This window comes from Carassius carassius, chromosome 13 (assembly GCF_963082965.1).
Source record: "Carassius carassius chromosome 13, fCarCar2.1, whole genome shotgun sequence".
Classification (NCBI taxonomy): domain Eukaryota; kingdom Metazoa; phylum Chordata; class Actinopteri; order Cypriniformes; family Cyprinidae; genus Carassius; species Carassius carassius.
In genome coordinates, this window is record NC_081767.1 from 227,493 (window position 1) to 249,113 (window position 21,621).

The 21,621-nt window shown below is 41.0% G+C and overlaps 1 protein-coding gene across 3 annotated transcripts in view; it reads right to left on the bottom strand.

Annotated features, from left to right (window-relative positions):
* The window catches only part of reln (reelin), a 126,023-nt gene that overhangs the window by 75,684 nt on the left and 28,718 nt on the right, over positions 1 to 21,621 (bottom strand). For all 3 annotated transcript variants that reach the window (XM_059564485.1, XM_059564484.1, XM_059564486.1), the window contains exons 4-7: positions 8,948 to 9,018; positions 590 to 622; positions 392 to 470; positions 162 to 258 (exon numbers count right to left, since the gene is read on the bottom strand). In XM_059564485.1, the coding sequence (XP_059420468.1) occupies positions 162 to 258; positions 392 to 470; positions 590 to 622; positions 8,948 to 9,018 (280 nt within the window). The remainder of the gene's footprint in view (positions 1 to 161; positions 259 to 391; positions 471 to 589; positions 623 to 8,947; positions 9,019 to 21,621) is intronic.

The window sequence follows — 21,621 nt, forward strand, 5'->3', positions numbered from 1 at the left end:
AACATGAACTAGCAGCATCAGATACAAACCTGGATTAGATGAGTCTTTAATTGGTGTGTAGGTTTTACTTTCTTGGGTAACACTATATTTTGTCAACAACCAGACCGACAGCGCAAAATGTTTTTTACTTGATTATATCTTTTTTTATTAAAGACAATTACCAGTTCTCTCTGTCCAAAGGGCTCACAAAACGTCACTGCTTTTCCATGCATCAGTGCACCACACTGCTCTCCAACCTCACAGTTACTGCAGTCTGACCTGTGAGAGATCCAGCAACAGACAATGATCACATCTTCTGGCTTTCTATATGGTATCAATACAAAATACTGCAAAAAAAAGTAGCAGCTTAACTCCCAAGCAAACAGCTCAAAGAAAGACAAGTGTCACTCACCAGATATTAAAATTAAGCTCTTCTTGTGTGTTGTGTTCAAAATCATCCCGGAGAACAGCATGATCCCCATGAACCACGGCTTCACATCAGCAACCGCAGCAGACAGAGAGAGAGAGGACAGACACAGAGACAGGAGCACAGTGAGGAGCAGTGAGGAGTAACGTCAGCACACCTGTGTCTGCCGCTGGTGTTACTCACCTAGACTGGGCCGAAGAGGAGATTCAGTGGGAGCTGAAGAGACAAAACAAAAAGATCTTTCACATCTAACATTTCTAATGGTGCACACTTCCCATGAATAAATGAGACAAAGACACGAGGAGAAAGTCTGGTAATAAATATATATAGAGTGAACATTTAATCCTCTTTAATTGTGACCTTATTTTGTAATTAATACACAGAAGACTGCAAACATTAAAAGACTTATGCAGCTTTCTGTAATATTCTTATTCTCAATCACTGATCAGTCAAAAAAAATTCTGCAGGTGCTGTGCATTTGACCGTGTATCTGCAAGCCAGAAGAAATAATTGGCATCATGCTGGAGGACTTTGTACTGATTTTACAGTGATCATGAAGTTTTTGATCGAGGGCTGGAAGCTGAGAAGAGCACAGATGTTCATCAGGGTCTATTTTTCCTTAATGACTCTAATGATCGGTGTCTCACGACTCTATATTAAAGAAAATGGTTTTCTCTGTACTTCATCTAAAAACTAGGGCAATGTCACTCCCATGAGTCTTCACCTCCTACTTCAACAAAATATTACTAATGTGGGAGCATTTAACACTCCTACTTCTCTCCGTCTGTGGTGTCTGGATCCTGTGACAAAGCCATGAAAAATAACCCTGCTATACACATTTTCACAAGGAGAATGAAAGGTTTTCTTTAATGAAGGTCATTGAGGAATAATTCCTTTGATTCTTTTATTAGTTTGATCAATTCCTGTTTGAAAGTTCTGTGCTTATGTTGCAATCCCAAAACTGCACTGTAATCCATAAAGACAAATAACATATTTCACATTACAAACCCCAACCCAGCAGTAAAACCGAACCCTAAAATATAGAGTCTAATCACACAAACCGTATAGTGATCTTAAGCAGCTGTTGCTCAGAAAGAATTGACTGAATAGGTCAAGTGAATGAATGAACTGAATGGGTTTTGTGGCTGAATTATTCTGACGGACTCTTGCTCCAGAGGAAAGGATCGGACTGCAAGCTGTTCTCTGAAAGTCTGTTTGTGACTGAGAACTTATACTTGAACCAAAAATGATGCTGAATTACATAAACGCCATTTCTTGTGACAGCACTTTTGTGCAACACACTGGACATTCAGTCAGATATATTCATCATACAGTTAAAATATATTCCCCATGATTTTACACATCATCCTCCTGCTCACCAGAATCTGCTTACATCCTTCAGAAGCTGCTGAAGGCTAACCACTGTCTTATTATCACACATGAACTAAAGCCTGCTACTTTAATCAATGTTCAGTTCTGAAGATCGTAAAAATCACAGTCATTTAAATGTATGAAAGGAGCCAACACAAAAGGCTTGACTCAACCAGACAAACTGATTGTGCATGGATGTGATCCTCTAATGCCAACAGGTGTGATGAATGATTAACTCTTATTGGTGTTACTATATGTTATTTCATAGGTGAAAAGAAACATCACAACATATAAATTTACAACTGACTTTAACTCTCCAGTGAACATTGCAGGCTCTCTCAATGTCCCAGATGAGCTTGATGTTCAGTCTTTCCTTATCTAAAGCCTCTGACATGTCGAGCTATAATTAGCCACATTAAACTTTACATTCAGAAACCTTCATCTTCTTTGGAAAAACCTTTTTATCTTCTCAACTGTACAGATAAACCAAAAATAATTTAGTAAATCTTTTTCCTGAATATCCTCAGATAATCTTTACCCAAAATCCATCACCCTATAATGATAAATCAGCCATGCTACTTTTTTATTTGCTGACCTATTTCTTTCAGAGCACACACACACACACACACTGTGAAAGTCTCGTGAGTGAATGTGACTATCCATGCTGAGTTCTGAATGTAATCGCAGGTTCAAACTAATGTTTCCAATCAAACATCCACTGAGTGGTGCTACTGCGACTGTTACTCCCATTCAGACAAATCAAGATTACAGAAAAAGGTTATCAGGTAATAATGCTCTGGAATACAGTTTGCAGTCAGCTGTGCCAGTGCAAGTCTTTGTTAAATAAGTCATGCATGGTTTTCCCACATCAATGCCAAAGCCAGTGGTTCAAATCCCAGAAATCAGTCTAAAAGATTCATTCAGCACACAGACCGGACATTCAGAGCTTTCAGTGCTTCAGAAAGTCTGAGCTTTATAATCAGATTTAACTTCCAAACAGGGTGAGCTGATTTAAAAGTAAAATATTTGGATATTTATTGATCTTGTTGTGTGTATTTAAGTCTTGTCTGTAGCAGGAAGGACAAACTGTGCTTTTGGAAAACCATTTGCAGAGTGTTTCTCATGAGATCAGGCTGGAAACTAAACAGCAACAATGTTTTGTTAAATTAGTGTGCTATGAATGCTGGGTAAAGGGAGTGACGACTCTGGCTTTCCTCATTGTCCTCCTCTGTAGCAGTAAAGCCCTATCAAGTGTTTGGATGAAGAGACAGATTTTACCAGCAGTCATGGTGAATGTTCACTCTTATCACCCTGACACTGTTTATTAACATGTCAAACAGCACTTCCACTGAATGAACACACACACAATGAATTTCTTTACTTTCAAAATACTATTAGAGAGAAAATAGAGCTACTGTATTCTATCAGTTAGTGCACTATACATCCCCTGAGGAACAATTTCACTCATTCTCTGCTATGAGACAGGAAGAAATGTATAAATAATTATTTTAAATCATCTAAACCAACATGCATGTTAGACCCTATGGACCTCTTTCACATTTCCTGATTTCTCAGCAGCGGAAGTCATCATAGTTGGGTTAACTTGAAGAGTAGTGAATGGGAGAGTACCACAAATATATTTTTTGCATTCCCATTTGGTCAAATAGCAAAAGAAAAACTCTACGATAGTATTTTCATGACACTGATAAAGGCAGACAGAAGAGACAACGATGTCAAATTTACCAACCCTCCAATAGTTTGCATAAGAAACAACCTCGCATTGTAATTTGATGCAAAGATGACATAATACAAAGAATAGTGTTATAAATGTACATACATTAAAAAAAAAAAAAGGATTTCCGATGCTGATGACCATTAAACACGTAATCACAGTCTTGTGAAAAAGGTCCTTTCCATCTAACAAAAAAAAAAAAACTGTTTATATTATTGGACCAAAAACCTCTGCATGTAATAACCTAAAACACTGTCTAACACTTGATGGCTACTCTGTTAATTCCTCATCATCAGTTTGAAATCTAGGTGTGATATTTGATAGCAATCTTTCCACTGAAAACCACCTTTTTAACAATTATAAAAACAAATTTTTCCATCTTAAAAATATATCTAAATTATGACCTATGCTCTAATGTCAAATACAGAAGCATTAATTCATACGTTCATGACCTCAAGGTAGCTCTGCTACACAAAACGCAGCAGCTAGAGTTCTTACTACAACTAGGAAGGACAACCTTATTAATCCTATATTAGTTCTGTCAACACTGCACTGGCTCCCCATTGAACAACAAATACATTTTAAAATCATGCTAATTACTTATAAAGCCCTGAATGGTTTAGCTCCTCAATTCTTGAGCGAGCTCATATTATAGTCCTTCATGTCTTCTGCAATCTCAAAACTCTTGCCCTTTGATAATACCTACAATATCAAAGTCAACTGCGGACGGGAGATCCTTTTCCTATTTATTGCCCAACCTCTGGAACAATCTACCTAGTGTTGTTTAAGAGGCAGACACTCTGTACATTTAAATCTAGATTAAAGACCCATCTCTTTAACCTGTCTTACACATAACACACTATCACATTTCCATTATTCAAATCCACTGAAGGATTTTCAGACTGCAATAATTAAGTTAGCCGGAGCCGGAACACTTCCCATTACATATGATGTACTCATGCATTTATGCTAATATTAGTCTCTTTCAGTCTTGTTCTTGTTCTTGTTCACCAGATTCAATCCGTATCCAGATCAGATGTGAATCAGCAGCTAGAGACGACCTCTACAGCCCTGAATGTCAGCGGAGACCATGTCAGCTAGATGTGCCTCAGAGATCAGGGCTGTGAAGATCTCATCACCTCAACATCAAATCGGCACAAGACCATGGGAACCAGCTTCTTTAGCAGAACTGAATTTTGTTTGCATTACTGACACACTATTTTCCAGTTTAACACTGTAAATCTGCTTTGACACCATCTGTATTGTATAAAGCTCTAAACAAATAAACACACACACACACACACACACACAATGAGTGAAATAATCTCTCCTTGCACATGATCTTTGTCTGTGGAGTTCTGCTCTCGTTCTCTGCCGTTCACACAGCAGACAGTCACACTCATTTCAGGCTTAGTTTAATCCTCGTTCGCTTTCTTAAGAACTTAATTACTTCCGGCGCTCTTCCTGTAGATCTGTGCTAATGCGACCGGCTTACACTGACAGTTTAACAGCCCGTGCTTCCCATGAGCCTCGGCTGCAGATTTGGAGCGGTCCGGTTCATTCTCCAACTTCTGTAATGCAAAGCCGGACATTCAGATGAAAGTTGGCACTGGGTGTTATTAACCGGCGTGAGGGCTGGCGTTTGGGTGTCTGAGGCACAGGACATTATTTCCCAGCGACACATCTTTCATCTTTAGCGCGTCTCTCCATCTACAGGCCGCACGTCTGCTGTCGTATATCTGCTCTGCTTCTGATCGTCCTCCTCTCCTCTGCCCAACACTGATCGCCCCCCGTGAGTTATAGTCACTTTTCGATAATCAATCCTCAGGGATACGAGTCCAGCGTGTCCCATAAAGCACTAATTTATGGAGCTGCTGGAAATTGCAGAGTTCTCTGGTCGCCTTTCCTCATCCTGACCTGTCACAGATATCACTGTTTGATATACTAGCATCATCTGCAGCTCTCTCTCTCTCTCTCTCTCAATGAAGTGCTACTACTCTGATAGTGTTTCATGTCTGTTTTGCATGCCTCTGTGTGTTTATCCCTGGATACATGCTGTCATTTGTTAATTAATTTCAGCTAGACTTCTGGTTCGTTCCATTTTCATACACTTGATGATTTGTCTCTTTCTGCAAGGAAACTAATGGTAAACAGTGGGTAATAAAATGCAGCAGTCTGGTTTCAGAGGTAAAAACCATTATTTTTTCCATAACAATAAATATAAAGCTATCATCACAGACCTACTCTGAGCTCAGAGTCCGTTAAATAATGAAATTTGCTTTTAGTGTGTGAGGTTTTTAACATTTTGCATTCAGCTCTGCCTGATATCCATCAGTCAGAATCAATAGTACCACAGAAATCAGTGTCATAAGTCTTAACATGAACCACTGCAAACAAGTCTCTCTAAACTCTCAAACTACTTACATATTTGAATTTGATGCACAGTATCCACATTTATACTGCTGTCATCCCAATTGCTTTTAGCCGTGGTTTTGAAGGTGGAGAGAGCACTGTACATTCACTCCCGCACCTACAATCCCTGTCGGCACGAGACTCAAACTCACAATCTTTGGATTATAAGTCCAAGTCTCTAACCATTAAGCCATGACTTCCCCCTAAAAGAAGTGACATACACTACATAGCCAAATACTGGTGTATTTTAGTATGACTCTCTGATTTTTCTCTAGTACTGTTGTGTTCTAGCTGATGTTTAAATAACAGTTTTTGCTTTGAATGGTTCAGTGTTACTCATCTCAGAGCTGGTTTTGTCTGTCTATGGAGAAGACGGCAAGCTCACTGGAGGCCACAGCACTGCTGAAATACACTCTATTGACTGGTTGTAGTCTTGCTAACCCTTAACCTTACATCTGCACACACCGCTCTCAAACATTATCAACCAGTCAAATGTCTGCGCCGTCCTCGCTCACTTTCTTAAAGCTTCAGCGGCTCTAGTCTCAGATCTTCTCTTGTTAATCTGCTCATGTCTCATCACTGACGGAGATTCGCCCCATTTCTCTATTTCACATCTTCAGTCCTGCTGGGATATTTATAATTCCTTTAACCACTCAAAGCTTTAAGCCCTTCAAACTTGAAATGGATTTCTTTAAAATCTTCATATGTAAGTGCTGGAAAAACTTTCATGTCCTTATATTGTGTGTTATTCAGAGTGCTTGACAGGTTGAACATTTGCTTCAATTGTCTTTCCACATACAGCTGGAGAGATTTAAGTTTTTTTAGTGAGTATTCAGATTAGGGTAAGTATAGGGTAAGTAAGTTAGTATAGGTGGACAGTCAGGTGAGCACAACATTCATACTATTCAACCTTTACTGTAACTGCATTAGGCCCGATCAGACAGAACAGGTTTTTTGTAGTGAAAGGTGCCTTATTTAAATTGTTTTCTATTGGCAGTGTCTTGCACGTTGTTTATGCACCCCAGGCACATCACGTTTTAGCCACCGGCTGTGCCTCCTGTTTTTGTAGGAGCGCTCTGACTGCCTGAAATTGAAAGAAAAAAAAATCTAATCTGAGCAGAAGAGCGCCCAACACCATTCACGTTTTCTTTTCTTTTTTATATTGTCCAATCGAATGAAAGGAGAGGCTGGCCTTCCATTGTTATGAAGGAAGTTTACAGTTGCTGGGAATGTCCAGAGATGGCAATGATGGAGGAGGAACTTACGGTGGCTGTCATGGTTTACCCGGAGCTGTACTATATGCAGAGGTGGGTAGTAACGAGTTACATTTACTTCGTTACATTTACTTGAGTAATTCTTTGGGGTAACTAATACTTTTCGGAGTATATTTAAAGATGGGTACTTTATACTCTTACTTGAGTAAATTTTGGGGGAAAAATCTGTACTTTTACTTCGTTACTGTGGGCGACGCTCCTCTCGTTACTTTATCTTAATGCAATAAATGTTATAAATGCTTCAGTTTATTCCAAACGCGCCGTCTACTTTTCTCTGGGCAATGAGCGATGCCCATTCGCGAATGATTCATTCTTTTGAGTCAATTCTGTTCAAAGGCTTGATCAAACCAATTGGCAAACGAGTGAATTGGTTCATGAATCAGTTTGAATGAGTCGTTCAGTTCCCTGCCGCACGCGCTGAGCGTCTGAAGTGGTTCACTCGGAGTTGTAACGTTTAACATCAGCAGCGTTGAAAACGTGGCTGGAACTGCACTGAATTGAAAGCAAATCTGCAAAGGCTATTATTTGCTAGCGATGGAGATCCTTATTAGATGAACACCACGTGTGCTGTCTACTGTTTAACAGGTAATAACTTGGGCTACATTACAGTACACGATACCACTGTGACATTAGTTTGTTGTACGTGTGAGGCTTATAACAGAGGGGAGTCAAGAGATAGATGCGTTTATACAGCACTGCGCATTATAACCAATCACACACGATTATGTTGAGCTTATTAAAGCATTGGCCAATCAGAGGAGTTCAGATGAGTCATCGCTGAAATGCCGGTGCTTCCTTCACTCGCTCACTGACTGAATACCTCTTTCTGGCGAATTCTCTCGCAGGAACAACAAAGTGCAGATGTGTGTACGAATCTTTAATTAAGATATTGATTTCACAGTGTTAACAGTTTCAGTGATTTTAATGGGAGTTTCTGAGAGTGATTGAAATCTAGACTGTCAGTGAAAATGATCTTTAATAATGTAAATGTTATTTGCTCTCTTTCTGAACAATGAAAGATTAGTAGCAATATTTATATCACATTAACTTTCAATGTTAAATTCACATTTAATATAAAGTCAGTCGTATTAAAAATATGTTATGGCATGACACCTATGTCTGTTACTTAAGTAAACAGACAGGGTTTTATAATAAATTACATAAATTGGAGTAAAGGCTGATGAAATATATACATTTATACACACACACATACATTACATACATTTTATCTATATATCTAAATAAAAATAGGCTCAGTGTATATGACCCAAAGTAACTAGTAAGTAACTACTTGAGTAGATTTTTTATCCGATACTCTTTTACTCTTACTCAAGTAACTATTCAAGACTAGTACTTTTACTTTTACTTGAGTAAATATTTCTAGAAGTACTTTTACTTGAGTACAGTTTTTGGGTACTCTACCCACCTCTGATTATATGACAGTTTACTTAACAGCAAACCAAAAAATGTAGAGCTCTCGCGCTATAATCCTTGATTAGACTGACAGGACAGATGATTCGGTGGTTGCATAGTGACCAAAAAAACATCGCACTGCTCACTGTTCTTTTCTAAATAAAAAAGTCAGCATGGTGTGCCTTACATTTTTAAACCTGAAACACGCATTCTGTCCAATCAGGGCCTAAGAATGCATGTGTGTTCTGGTAGATGATGTGCTGCACCTGGTGTATATTTAGTTTTTCTGTCATTTCTCTAACACCCATCTGAAGTTTATGGATCAGAGATGCTCCTCACCTCCCTGCTCACAGAGCTGCTGCGCCAGAGCGTCCTTGAAGATGATCTGTCCTCGGTGCGTCGCTGTGGCCCTGAGGGACAACAGACAGAGAGAAAGAGAGAAATATTACAGAGCATCAGCCGGCAGAAGGAGAGGAGAGCAATAACTTGCCCATTACCTAAAAGAAGATGAAGTGTTTCTGCTGGATTGAAGTTCTGTAGGGGGACTGAAATCTGGCTGTAGGTTTTCATGTCAGAGACAGCAATCAGAGGTCAAGAGGTCGGGAGAAGGAGGAGGCTTTATGAGCTGCTAGGAGCATCTTTATAGACAGCGGTCTCATTGCATTGCCATAAACAAGGGTACGGGTCGATTAATACTTACGCTTCAAGACTGACAAAAATATGTTCTAAAAAAGTTTTGCTAACATTCACATGAAGTTATGAAAGCTTTATTTCTGAAATTGGTTGAGTCAGAGATCCTTCATTAGTATGACAAAACATATCTGCCGCAGATTCACATACACTGTCTACACTGAGTCTGTAGTCTGATTACTGGAAGCTTCTAATGAAAGAATCTTTTTGTTAAATATAAACATAAATAAATAAATATAATTCACTTTATAAAATTGTGTGATGTATGTTTTTGTGGTGTTATAAGCATATGAACCAAAACACAAATAGAGCTAAATAAATCTAATTACTTTCATTCATCACATGTTGGCATATTTTATTTTACGTTTACTCTCCAACAGTGAGAAAGAAAAAAGAAATCACAAATGCATTTAACTTTCCAAAGCTTCCATATTTGCCAGCCAATGCCTTTGGTCAGAATATGTTCATGTGTCTGGTGTTGATTCCTTCACCTTTGTGATTGTCACCAGTTTTAAATTTTTATTGTGCATTATTAAAGAATTAATAATTTGCAAGCAGAGCATGTGGACATAATTCAGCCATAGTGGAGTGTATTAATAGCAGCTCTATAGACCCAGGTGTCCACACACACACACACACACACACACACACACACACACACACACACACACACACACACGCACGCACACACACACACACACACACACACAGAGACACTGTGGGCTTTCACAGCCTCCTCACTCAACATCTCACCTCATCTCTGATAAAGACCTGCAGCGGCTCCTACAGTTCAGTCTCCTGTGTTCTGTGACCTCAGAGACGCTCTGCAGCATTCACTGATGGAGGTTTTGTGCTGCTTTCCTTCGCTCTACAGACATGAATAGCTGTTTGCTTTCAGGTCAAAGAGCTGCACAAAGAGCTGTAGCTCCGTTAACCATATGTAAGACTGCTGTTGATTTGCTATCTGCTACAGAACCTTGTTTTAGACTTTTACATTTCATAATTTGACTGATTCCTTGGTCCATTTATTGATGAATATACTGTTATTGTCCAAGGCAAATGTGAGGGCTTAAATACACGGGATAATGGGGGATAATGGGACAAAGCCAGAGACAAATCAACAGAAGCTGTGTCTGAAATCTGAGACAGTTGTCTTCAGGGTCCGGTTTATGAAGATCCCCCTCTTAAAACTGCTTTCAGACTTTATCGCATCTTTATGTCTAATGATTGAGAGCAAATTCATATAAGCTTTAGCTTACTGACTGCAATGCTGGTGATTCCACTTCGAGCATGACATAATTACATATTAGATAGATTTAGGTAGATGTACTTCACTTAACTGAAACAGATGATTTTGTCAGGATTTTGGACCTGTTTTGTTGTGTTTTCCCTCCCCATGTGCTTCCCTTGACCTAGTTTTCAAGTGTTTCATGCCCTAATTTGGTAGTTCCTGTTCCTACTGTGTCCCATTTGATTCAGATATGTCCCCTTAATTACATCATTTAGCCCGTTTCTTAAGCCCTGTGTTTGCCTGTGTTCCCTGTCCTGTCCCACGAATGTTCGCCCATGCTATGTGTGTTTCTGTCTGCCCTGTGTACACCATCAATACCACGACTTAGGTGCCCTTGAGCAAGGCATTGAACCCCCAACTGCTCCCCGGGCGCCGCAGCATAAATGGCTGCCCACTGCTCCGGGTGTGTGTTCACAGTGTGTGTGTGTGTGTGTTCACTGCTCTGTGTGTGTGCATCTTGGATGGGTTAAATGCAGAGCACAAATTCTGAGTATGGGTCACCATACTTGGCTGAATGTCACTTCACTTTCACTTCACTTTCACTTTCCATGTTGATGGATTAAAGACTGTGTTATTGAGAATTCTCCTACATCTCCATGTTCTTGTTTCCCCTCGCTCCAGCACAGTAGCTGTGAGTAGAGTTGTGACTGAATACTGGACCAAAGCAACAGTTTAACTGTGAATCCCCTCCGTTTTTGTTTCTACGTAGTGTACAGTGTTTTTTTTTCTTCTTTTTTTTGGTCATTTCCTGTGTTGACTATGGATCCCCATCTCCTGCACAGAATACCTCCTCTTCCTGCTGGAGCAGGGGGAGCGATCACTCGAAGGCCACACCAGGCTGTTCCTGGTCCTCGCTAGTCCATCAGCAACCCGGACAACATACTGTGTGCATTTTACGATGTCAGTTTGAACACAGCTTGTGGAGCACCGTCATCCGAGGAGGGTCTTTGAGCAAATTTCACTACCTTTGTGGAGTGTACACTGGCGAGAAACGGATCAGACCCAGACGGTTCCACTACCGACCACATCTCTCCACTGAGCTGAGTGAACGCCCGAGCCCACTGATGATGGCAAGCCCATTCCCGCCATGATTGACGAGCCAGCACAATGCCGAGCAACTGAACGGAGGATTGCTCCAGAGGCAGAGCACAATCCATCAGACCAGGTGTAAGAGCCAGCTGAGGGTGAGCTAATAGTGCACCTGCGACTGCTAGACTTAATAGACTGGGAAACAGATCTGGAGGCTGAGTTGCCCCCTCTCCACATTCCTTCGTCCCTGCTGGTCCTGTCCAACCCTCCTTCATCTCCTGTCCCCACGTCCAGCCTAGAGTGGGCTCCCGTTTCCCAGTACAGCCAGGAGATAGACTCTGTCCCTGAGTCTTGCCAGGAGTGGGCTTTGATCCCGGAGGGCAGCCCTGAGAGCCCGGAGGCTCATGAATGCCCACCCACCGGTCTGCTCCTGCCCCTCCACCGTTATTGTCTGGCAACCCCTCATGCTTGCCCTCAGCCCATCATTAATATGGTGCAAGCCCCGTGGGTCTGCCAGTCTCCATTGTCACCGGGGCTGGAGCATCCCTCCCCTCCACCTCCAGCCTCCTCAGCCCATGGACCCAGTGGCTCCACCTTGGCTCCTAGCTCCCTCACCTCTACTGTTACTTGCCAGATCCCTGCCTCCACCTCTGGCCTGGTCGCCAGAGCCCTCGGCTTTTCTTAACCTGTTCCTGTTGCCCTGAATCATTTATATATATGCATTTATATAAAATAGGAAAAAAATGATTTAGGGGTGGCAGAAGAATGGTTCACCCAGGGTGCCATACAAGCTAGAACTGCCACCAAACATATTAATATACATTCATAAACTAACTCAAAGCAGGTTAATAAAATCTTAACAGTGTCCTGAGTTTAGAACTAACCCAAACCAAACCCTAGAACAAGCTAATCAGCACTTGCAGAATCACTTAAACTCTACAGATGAATATGAAGCTTATAAACATTACACTGTTTTAATTTACTATGAAATATTGCTTGATTAAGAAAGCAAATTTTGGGTCAGCAGTCAGCAGAATGAGTTTTGCTGGACTGTTGTTTCAGATTCAGTCTCTGACACCGAAAGCATTTATGGCTGTGAGGCATTTATGCTTCTGCTCTCATGAATAACCAAAAAACATCTCATGAATAAATAACAAACTGCAAAAGGGAGAGATGTTGAGGTTGTGTGTGGGGGGTGTGGGGAGACAGCAAAAACAACAAAATCACATTCATCTTTCAGGGCTTGGTAAAGACAAATTTGGAAATGGGATTTATGAATAAAACATTGAGCATAATGAAGAGCAGGAGGTTATGTTGGAGCAAAGCACTTCAATATTTATGAAACGAGTCCCAGACGGCTTGTTCGCTAATATGGCAACGTTAGAGGAAAAACACGCAGTAATGTGCTTCATTTAATATGTTTAATGCTCTTACTCACACAAAGTCTGGTGTCAAGGAAGATAAAAATATGTGTAGTTATTTTCATACATGTTTGGTCTGGCATAACACATTTAAAACAGCCTTGCTTACTGTATTGTAAGCAGCTTCCCCTGTGAAAAACTGTGAAACTCTGGAGATTAATGTTTAATACAGCTTTTGAAGTGTGTTCAAGGTTTCAGATATGGACATAATTTCTGACTGTGATCATTCAAATTTAATTTGACTTTGGCTTCAAAAGATGCTTAACTTCATGTACAGAACAGACAGCCAGCCACAAGGACATCTGACTGATCTGATGTGTTAGTTTAATATGTCCTGCTGTATATTTGATTTGAGTGGACGAGCCGGCGAGTATCAGCGGTCAGACTGATTCAGTACATGTATTCCTCTCACCGATGGCCAGCTGGCGAGCTCTGAGGACATCATGCTTTGGTGAAGAAGAAGGTGTAGAGACAGAAAGACAAGATTCTCCTGCACACAAAAACAACTTAAGGACTATTCTCACACAATCTTAATTTGTCATGTGATGTGACACTTGTAGATTGAAATGCTTGTATTGATGCATGTATATTCTACAGCAGTGCAATACAAAACAAGACTATAAAACATCATTTACTAACCCTCATGTCACTCCAAGCACAAATGAAGATTCCTGATACTGCCATAATTCTGTACCTCCATAAAAATTCATTGTGCAATCCAAACTTTAAACTTTAATTAAAGGACATTGTAAGAGTAATTCATATGAATGGAGGGGTTTTATCCAAGGCTACGTCCACACGAAGCCGGGGCTCACCCGATCTTGTTTTTTTCCTCGTCTCAAGAAATATCAGCATCCACACGAAACCACAAAACAATGTAGTATACATGCCAGACCAGCATGTGGCACTGTAATTCTGCCACAGAGATACACGTGGGCTGATGACGTCATCGTTTCAGAAAATATACAGATTCGCTGTCCACACAAAAACATAAAAAAGACAGTGTTTTCAGATTTATCCACTGTGGGGCCCGGTTTCAAAAAATAGCAGTTTCACCTTCTGAAAATGCCGAATCCGTGTGGACGAAACGCCTATCCGATAAAAAAAATTTGCGTTTCTGTGTTGACGGGGCCCAAGTCTTCTGTAGAATCACTTTAATTTAGGCTGAGATTCATATACTACTGATCTACTGCATCTACTGTTCAAACTACAGGAACGCTAATGACTTCATGATTAATAAATGAACACTGCATGACCAAGCTGATAAAACATGCAAACATGTATATGAAGTGCTGAAGACCAGTGGCACATCAGAGAGGATCAGCTATTCACTTGAATAGTTAGACAAGACTGACTGCTAATGAACACGTCAGGTCTGCTTTGACTGGTAACGGAAGATGGCACTGTTTGAACTCGTTCTGATAGTGACAGTGTTCTTCCATTCAAGTGCAGTTTTGTACAGTAACTTCTAACAGAAAGATTGATTTGGATTTTATGACAGTGAGAACTAACGGACTGAATAAACATCAAAGCAAAAGAGAAGAAGAACAGGGGAATGAAAAGGAGTTCATTAAAAAAAGCACTTTATCCACCTCTCTAGTTGTACATCAACTGTGAAATAAAATTGTTTTTATTCCATTATTATTGCTTACACATATAAAATTTAGTACATTATAATGCATATGTGCCCATGTGCACACAGTCTTAAGTATGTTTTAAAGCTGTCACCAGCAATAAGAGTCTATTTAGATCTGGGCGATATGGCCAAAATTATTATCACAGTATTTTAATCAAATGAAAATATAACAATTAATTTATAACAAAACATTTAATTTTTATTTAGTGAAAGAGGATGCTGCACAACAGAACTTTATAGATTAAAACATGGATAAAAAAATACATGGCCTTATATGATTGTTATGCTGGGACACAAATGGAAGTAGTTATTTAACAAAATGTAAAGTAAACATTACAAAGCTGCTGAAGTGACTCTCAGAGCAGCTCTGGAGATAAAGTGCATGTCACTGAAACAATGCAGGAAATCAATATGATTTCATTTATCGCCCAGCCCTATAATCTATTCCATATTCACTATTCTGCACACAGACACACACAGGCATATATACGTGACAGCATGTCAGTCTGTGCTGCTAGAAGTTTCTGGAAACGGGTTGTTATGCTGTTTGGAGTTCTCACGTGATCACACATTGCTCTCCTCACAAACGGGCCATACAGCACCCGTCTGACAGCTGACCCCAGCCCAGTCCCTCAGTGACAGCAGCCCGTCACACACGTGTGGATCACAAACACGCTTCTGCTGCTGAGAGCTCAAACTCAGCCTCTAACAGCACAACAACACACTGCTCTCTAATCATGATTAATAACAGGAATTACACCCAGTGTCGGCGCCTGTTCCAAATGCTCATTTTGCACATTTGGGTTTAGCCTTTAAAATAATGATTTAATTGGCTGATTGATCTCTCTTGTTGAGCACCAGCTGCGACGGCTGACGAGTAATCAATCAGCACAAGGCAAAATAATATTTAGCCTGCTTTTCTCTCCTCTTATCTTATTTTGTCTGAAAGACGAGAGAGTCTAACCGCCTGCGTTGATCAAATTACGGCGTGTTGTGGAATGAATAGAGAGCGAGGAAGCGTTTGTTGTTGAGAGCTCTCCCTCGGCACATGCAGATTTAATGAGCGTTTTGAGGAGGCTTCCAGGGAGCTGTTGGCAAATTACCTGCTCATTATACTGGGTCACTGCGAGTCATTTAAGTAAAGGTGAAAATGAAGTGACCTTGACAACAGTTAAGAGCTAATTACAAACAAGAGCATTAAGGCAGTCTGACATCATCTGGCATCTGAAGGAACTGTAATGTGTGACTGTGACCTCACTCTCTACAGATAACATGAGGTTCAGTTTTTTATTCTGGACACAGTTCATTCAGCAGATCTGAGGTCAAGAACACACAGCTCATCATTAGCTCCTTCTAACTTCTAACTCTATCAAATCAAACTTTAATAATCAAAATAAACACAAAACACACGGCCGACTCCCGCGCACAAACAAAATCAAAACACAAACTAAAATCCAGGCCTGGTCCTCTCTCGTTCTTCACTGTCGTCGCTCCTGTTTTATATCCTTCCATCTCCTCTGTGGTACTCGAGACCGGTGGGTCGAGCAGATGTCACTCATCTCCAATCACTCCACCGGCCTCGCCCCGTTCCCACGGCTCTCGGCCCCGCCCCACTTGTCACAACGACATTTAAAATGTTAACAAGTGCTTTAAATGTGCTTTAGTATGTTAGTCGACAACAAAATAAGCTGTAACGCCGCACCAGCAGAGGGAGCCCTCACATGAGTACTGACTGTGCACCGCTCCCTCTGCTTCTACAGTAATTTCCTGTTTAGACCGTATTTAACACGAGTCTGAGAGTTTTCCCCTCGTGAAATATTGCCAGTTTACCTGCCTTACCAAGCGTTTTCCCATTGACTATTCTGACTGCCTGTTTGTGTATGATTCTGCCTGTTTTAACGTTCTTGGTTCTTGGATTGCCCCATTGGATTTATTGCCTGATTGGACTGATGTTTGTGTTTGACCCATTCGCCTGCCTACTCATCTCTGCCTTTTGGATTCCCCTTGTGTATGTTGAAAGATCGGACTGCCATTACGGTACTGACTCTCTGCCTGGTTTAACGACTCTGTCTCTAAGATCTTTCCCTAATAAACTTCTGCAAATGGATTCTAATACTGCCTCAGCTTCCTCATTACAGAATACTTTGCCGCAACTGAATCCATCAAAATGAGGTATTAAAGGGTTACCAAGATCAGTTGGCTAAACTCCAGTCCGTCAATGAGCACCTGACTAACTACATCCAGTCTCTTCCATCAACCATGCCGAAGGCGGTGAGTTTTGCATTACCTGATAAATTAGATAGATCTGCTTTGTTCGGCAAGTAAAGACTTACTTTGATAACCAGGAAGACAAATTGAACTCTGACAAGAAGTGTGCTTTCATGATGACTTTGTTATCTGGCAAGGCGATCGATTTGGCAGTGGCTGTTTGGGAAACGGATATGCGATTTCAAAGATTGCTTGATTACTTCATTCAACAACTGCAAGAAGTGTTTGACTATCCCACAGTGGGCAAGGATATATCAACCCAGCTTCTGCAATTGTCACAAGGTAATAGTAGAGCCGCTGAGTACACCATCTTGTTTAAAGCCCTTGCTGCTCAGAGTGGATGGAATGATGTTTCTCTAAAAGCTGTGTTTCAGAGGAGCCTCAACATTGACTTACAGGCAGAGTTAATTTGTAAAGGAGGAAACTTATCATTTTTGGTCTTTGTAACGTTCACGATCAAGTTTGATAACCTGATGAGGCAAGCTCCAAGACAAATGAATATGAGAGAGATTTCACATATTTTGGTGAAACAGGCCATCGCAGTCAGGGGTGACTTGTATGTCATTGACTCCGCCAAGCATGAAGTCATCCTCGGATTTCCATGGTTATCTGTTCACACCACTATAATTTCCTGGCTTGAGGGTGAGTTGATTAAGTGGTCTGCTTTCTGTGAGAGTCATTGTTTTTCCCATGTTCCCCAACCATGTTATATAACCAGCTTAGAAATTCCCACGAGTAACAAGGCAGTTAATACAAACCTGATTCCAAAAAAGTTGGGGCACTGTACAAATTGTGATTAAAAACAGAATGCAATGATGTGGAAGTTTCAAATTTCAAATATTTAAACTGAGAAAATGTATAATTTTGAGGGAAAATTGATTTTAAATTTCATGGCAACAGCACATCTCAAAAAAGTTGGGACAAGCCCATGTTTAGCACTGTGTGGCATCCCCTCTTCTTTTTATAACAGTCTGCAAATGTCTGGGGACTGAGGAGACAAGTTGCTCAAGTTTAGGAATCGGAATGTTGTCCCATTCTTGTCTAATACAGGCTTCTAGTTGCTCAACTGTCTTAGGTCTTCTTTGTCGCATCTTCCTCTTTATGATGCGCCAAATGTTTTCTATGGGTGAAAGATCTGGACTGCAGGCTGGCCATTTCAGTACCCGGATCCTTCTTCTACGCAGCATGATGTTGTAATTGATGCAATTTGTGGTCTGGCATTGTCATGTTGGAAAATGCAAGGTCTTTCCTGAACGAGATGACGTATAGATGGGATCATATGTTGTTCTAGAACTTGGATCTACCTTTCAGCATTGATGGTGCCTTTCCAGATGTGTAAGCTGCCCATGCCACACACACTCATGCAACCCCATACCATCAGAGATGCAGGCTTCTGAACTGAGTGCTGATAACAACTTGGGTTGTCCTTGTCCTCTTTAGTCCGGATGACATGGCATCCTAGTTTTCCAAAAATAACTTCAAATTTTGATTCGTCTGACCACAGAACAGTTTCCACTTTGCCACAGTCCATTTTAAATGAGCCTTGGCCCAGAGAAAACTCCTGCGCTTCTGGATCATGTTTAGATATGGTTTCTTTCTTGACCTATAGAGTTTTAGCCGACAACGGCGAAAGGCACGGTGGATTGTGTTCACCGACAAAGTTTTCTGGAAGTATTCCTGAGCCCATGTTGTGATTTCCATTCCATTCCTGTATGTGAGGCAATGCTGTCTAAGGGCTAAAGATCACAGGCATCCATTATGGTTTTCCGGCCTTGACCCTTACGCAGGGAGATTGTTCCAGATTCTCTGAATCTTTGGATGATATAATGCACTGTAGATGATGATAACTTCAAACTTTTTGCAATTTTTCTCTGACAAAATCCTTTCTGATATTGCTCCACTATTTTTCGCCGCAGCATTAGGGGAATTGGTGATCCTCTGCTTATCTTGACTTCTAAGAGACACTGCCACACTGAGAGGCTATTTTATACCCAATAATGTTGCCAATTGACCTAATAAGTTGCAAATGGGTCCTCCAGCTGTTTCCTTATATGTACATTTAACATGTCCGGCCTCTTATTGCTACCTGTCCCAACTTTGAATGTGTAGCTCTCATGAAATCCAAAATGAGCCAATATTTGGCATGATATTTCAAAATGTCTCACTTTCAACATTTGAAATGTTATCTATTATCTATGATCTGTTATCTATCATATGTAATTGTATTGTGAATAAAATATAAGTTTATGAGATTTGTAAATTATTCAATTCCGTTTTCTACCCACTATTTGTACAGTGTTCCAACTTTTTTGGAATCAGGTTTGTATTCCCAATTGTTATGATGACTTGGGAGGTCTTTAATAAAACTAAGGCTATGGGATTACCACCTCATCACCCCCAGGACTGTACAATTGACCTACTCCCCAATGCAATGCCTGCCAAGAGTAGAATTTACCCTTTGTCCAGAACTGAAACCCAAGCTATGGAGGAATATATCGAAGAGGCCTTAAGCTCAGGATTCATTTGGCCTTTCAAGTCTCCAGCTGCAGCAGGGTTTTTCTTTGTCAGAAGGAAGATGGAGGATTAAGGCATTGTATTGATTATAGAGGACTTAATAATGTCACAGTCGAGTTCTGATACCCCCTGCCATTGGTTCCTTCAGCCCTAGAACTGCTCCGCGAGGGGACAAGCTATACCAAGCTCGACCTACTAAATGCATATAACTTGATCAGAATTAACAAGGGTGATGAATGGAAAACTGCCTGCCTCACCACTAGGGGGCACTATGAGTATCAGGTCATGCCGTATGGACTTGCCAATGCTCCAGCTGTATTCCAGTCATTCATCAATGATATTTTCCAAGACCTCTTGAATCAGTATGTAATAGCCTACATTGCCGACATCTTGATCTACTCTAATTCTGAGAAGGAACATACCAGCCATGTCAGGACCATTCTCACATGACTTCTAGAGAACCAGTTGTATGTCAAAGCAGAAAAATGTGAGATTCATGTCACACAGACATCATTCCTAGGTTACCATATCAGTCACCAAGGAGTAAAGATGAATGAATCCAAGATCAAGGCAGTCACACAATGGCCCCAGTCAAACACAATAAAAGAGCTTCAAAGATTCATGGGATTTGCTCATTTTTACAGAGGATTCATCATGAATTACAGTATGGTTGCTTCACCTCTGACATCTCTGCTAAAAGGCAAGCCTTCAAAATTGAAGTGGACTGAGGAGGCCACCCAAGCATTCAATGCCATGAAGGTCAGGTTTACACTGTACTTACTACAGAATTAATTCTGGTGGCCCTCAATGTCTTAGGATGTTACTACCTATATTAAAGCATGTCAAGTCTGTGCCCAATCCAAGACCCCCAAGGAGTTACCTTCAGGATTCCTCCAACCTCTGCCCATCCCACAACGTCCATGGTCCAATCTCTCCATTGACTTCATCACAGACCAACCTTTGTCCTATGGCTTTACTGCTGTTCTAGTCATCATAGACCTTTTCTCAAAGTCATGTCGTTTGGTCCCTTTAAAAGGACTCCCCACAGCCATGGAAACATATTCCATTAATATTAAATAATATGCAAGTACAGTACAGTCGTGGCCAAAAGTTTTGAGAATTACAAAAATATTAGTTTTCAAAAAGTTTGCTGCTAAACTGCTTTTAGATCTTTGTTTCAGTTGTTTCTGTGATGTACTGAAATATAATTACAAGCACTTCATACGTTTCAAAGGCTTTTATCGACAATTACATGACATTTATGCAAAGAGTCAGTATTTGCAGTGTTGGCCCTTCTTTTTCAGGACCTCTGCAATTCGACTGGGCATGCTCTCAATCAACTTCTGGGCCAAATCCTGACTGATAGCAACCCATTCTTTCATAATCACTTCTTGGAGTTTGTCAGAATTAGTGGGTTTTTGTTTGTCCACCCGCCTCTTGAGGATTGACAACAAGTTCTCAATGGGATTAAGATCTGGGGAGTTTCCAGGCCATGGACCCAAAATTTCAACATTCTGGTCCCCGAGCCACTTAGTTATCACTTTTGCCTTATGGCACGGTGCTCCATCGTGCTGGAAAATGCATTGTTCTTCACCAAACTGTTGTTGGATTGTTGGAAGAAGTTGCTGTTGGAGGGTGTTTTGGTACCTTTCTTTATTCATGGCTGTGTTTTTGGGCAGAATTGTGAGTGAGCCCACTCCCTTGGATGAGAAGCAACCCCACACATGAATGGTGTCAGGATGCTTTACTGTTGGCATGACACAGGACTGATGGTAGCGCTCACCTTTTCTTCTCCGGACAAGCCTTTTTCCAGATGCCCCAAACAATCGGAAAGGGGCTTCATCGGAGAATATGACTTTGCCCCAGTCCTCAGCAGTCCATTCACTATACTTTCTGCAGAATATCAATCTGTCCCTGATGTTGTTTTTGGAGAGAAGTGGCTTCTTTGCTGCCCTTCTTGACACCAGGCCATCTTCCAGAAGTCTTGTCCTCACTGTGCGTGCAGATGCGCTCACACCTGCCTGCTGCCATTCCTGAGCAAGCTCTGCACTGGTGGCACTCCAATCCCGCAGCTGAATCCTCTTTAGGAGACCATCCTGGCGCTTGCTGGACTTTCTTGGACGCCCTGAAGCCTTCTTTACAAGAACTGAACCTCTTTCTTTGA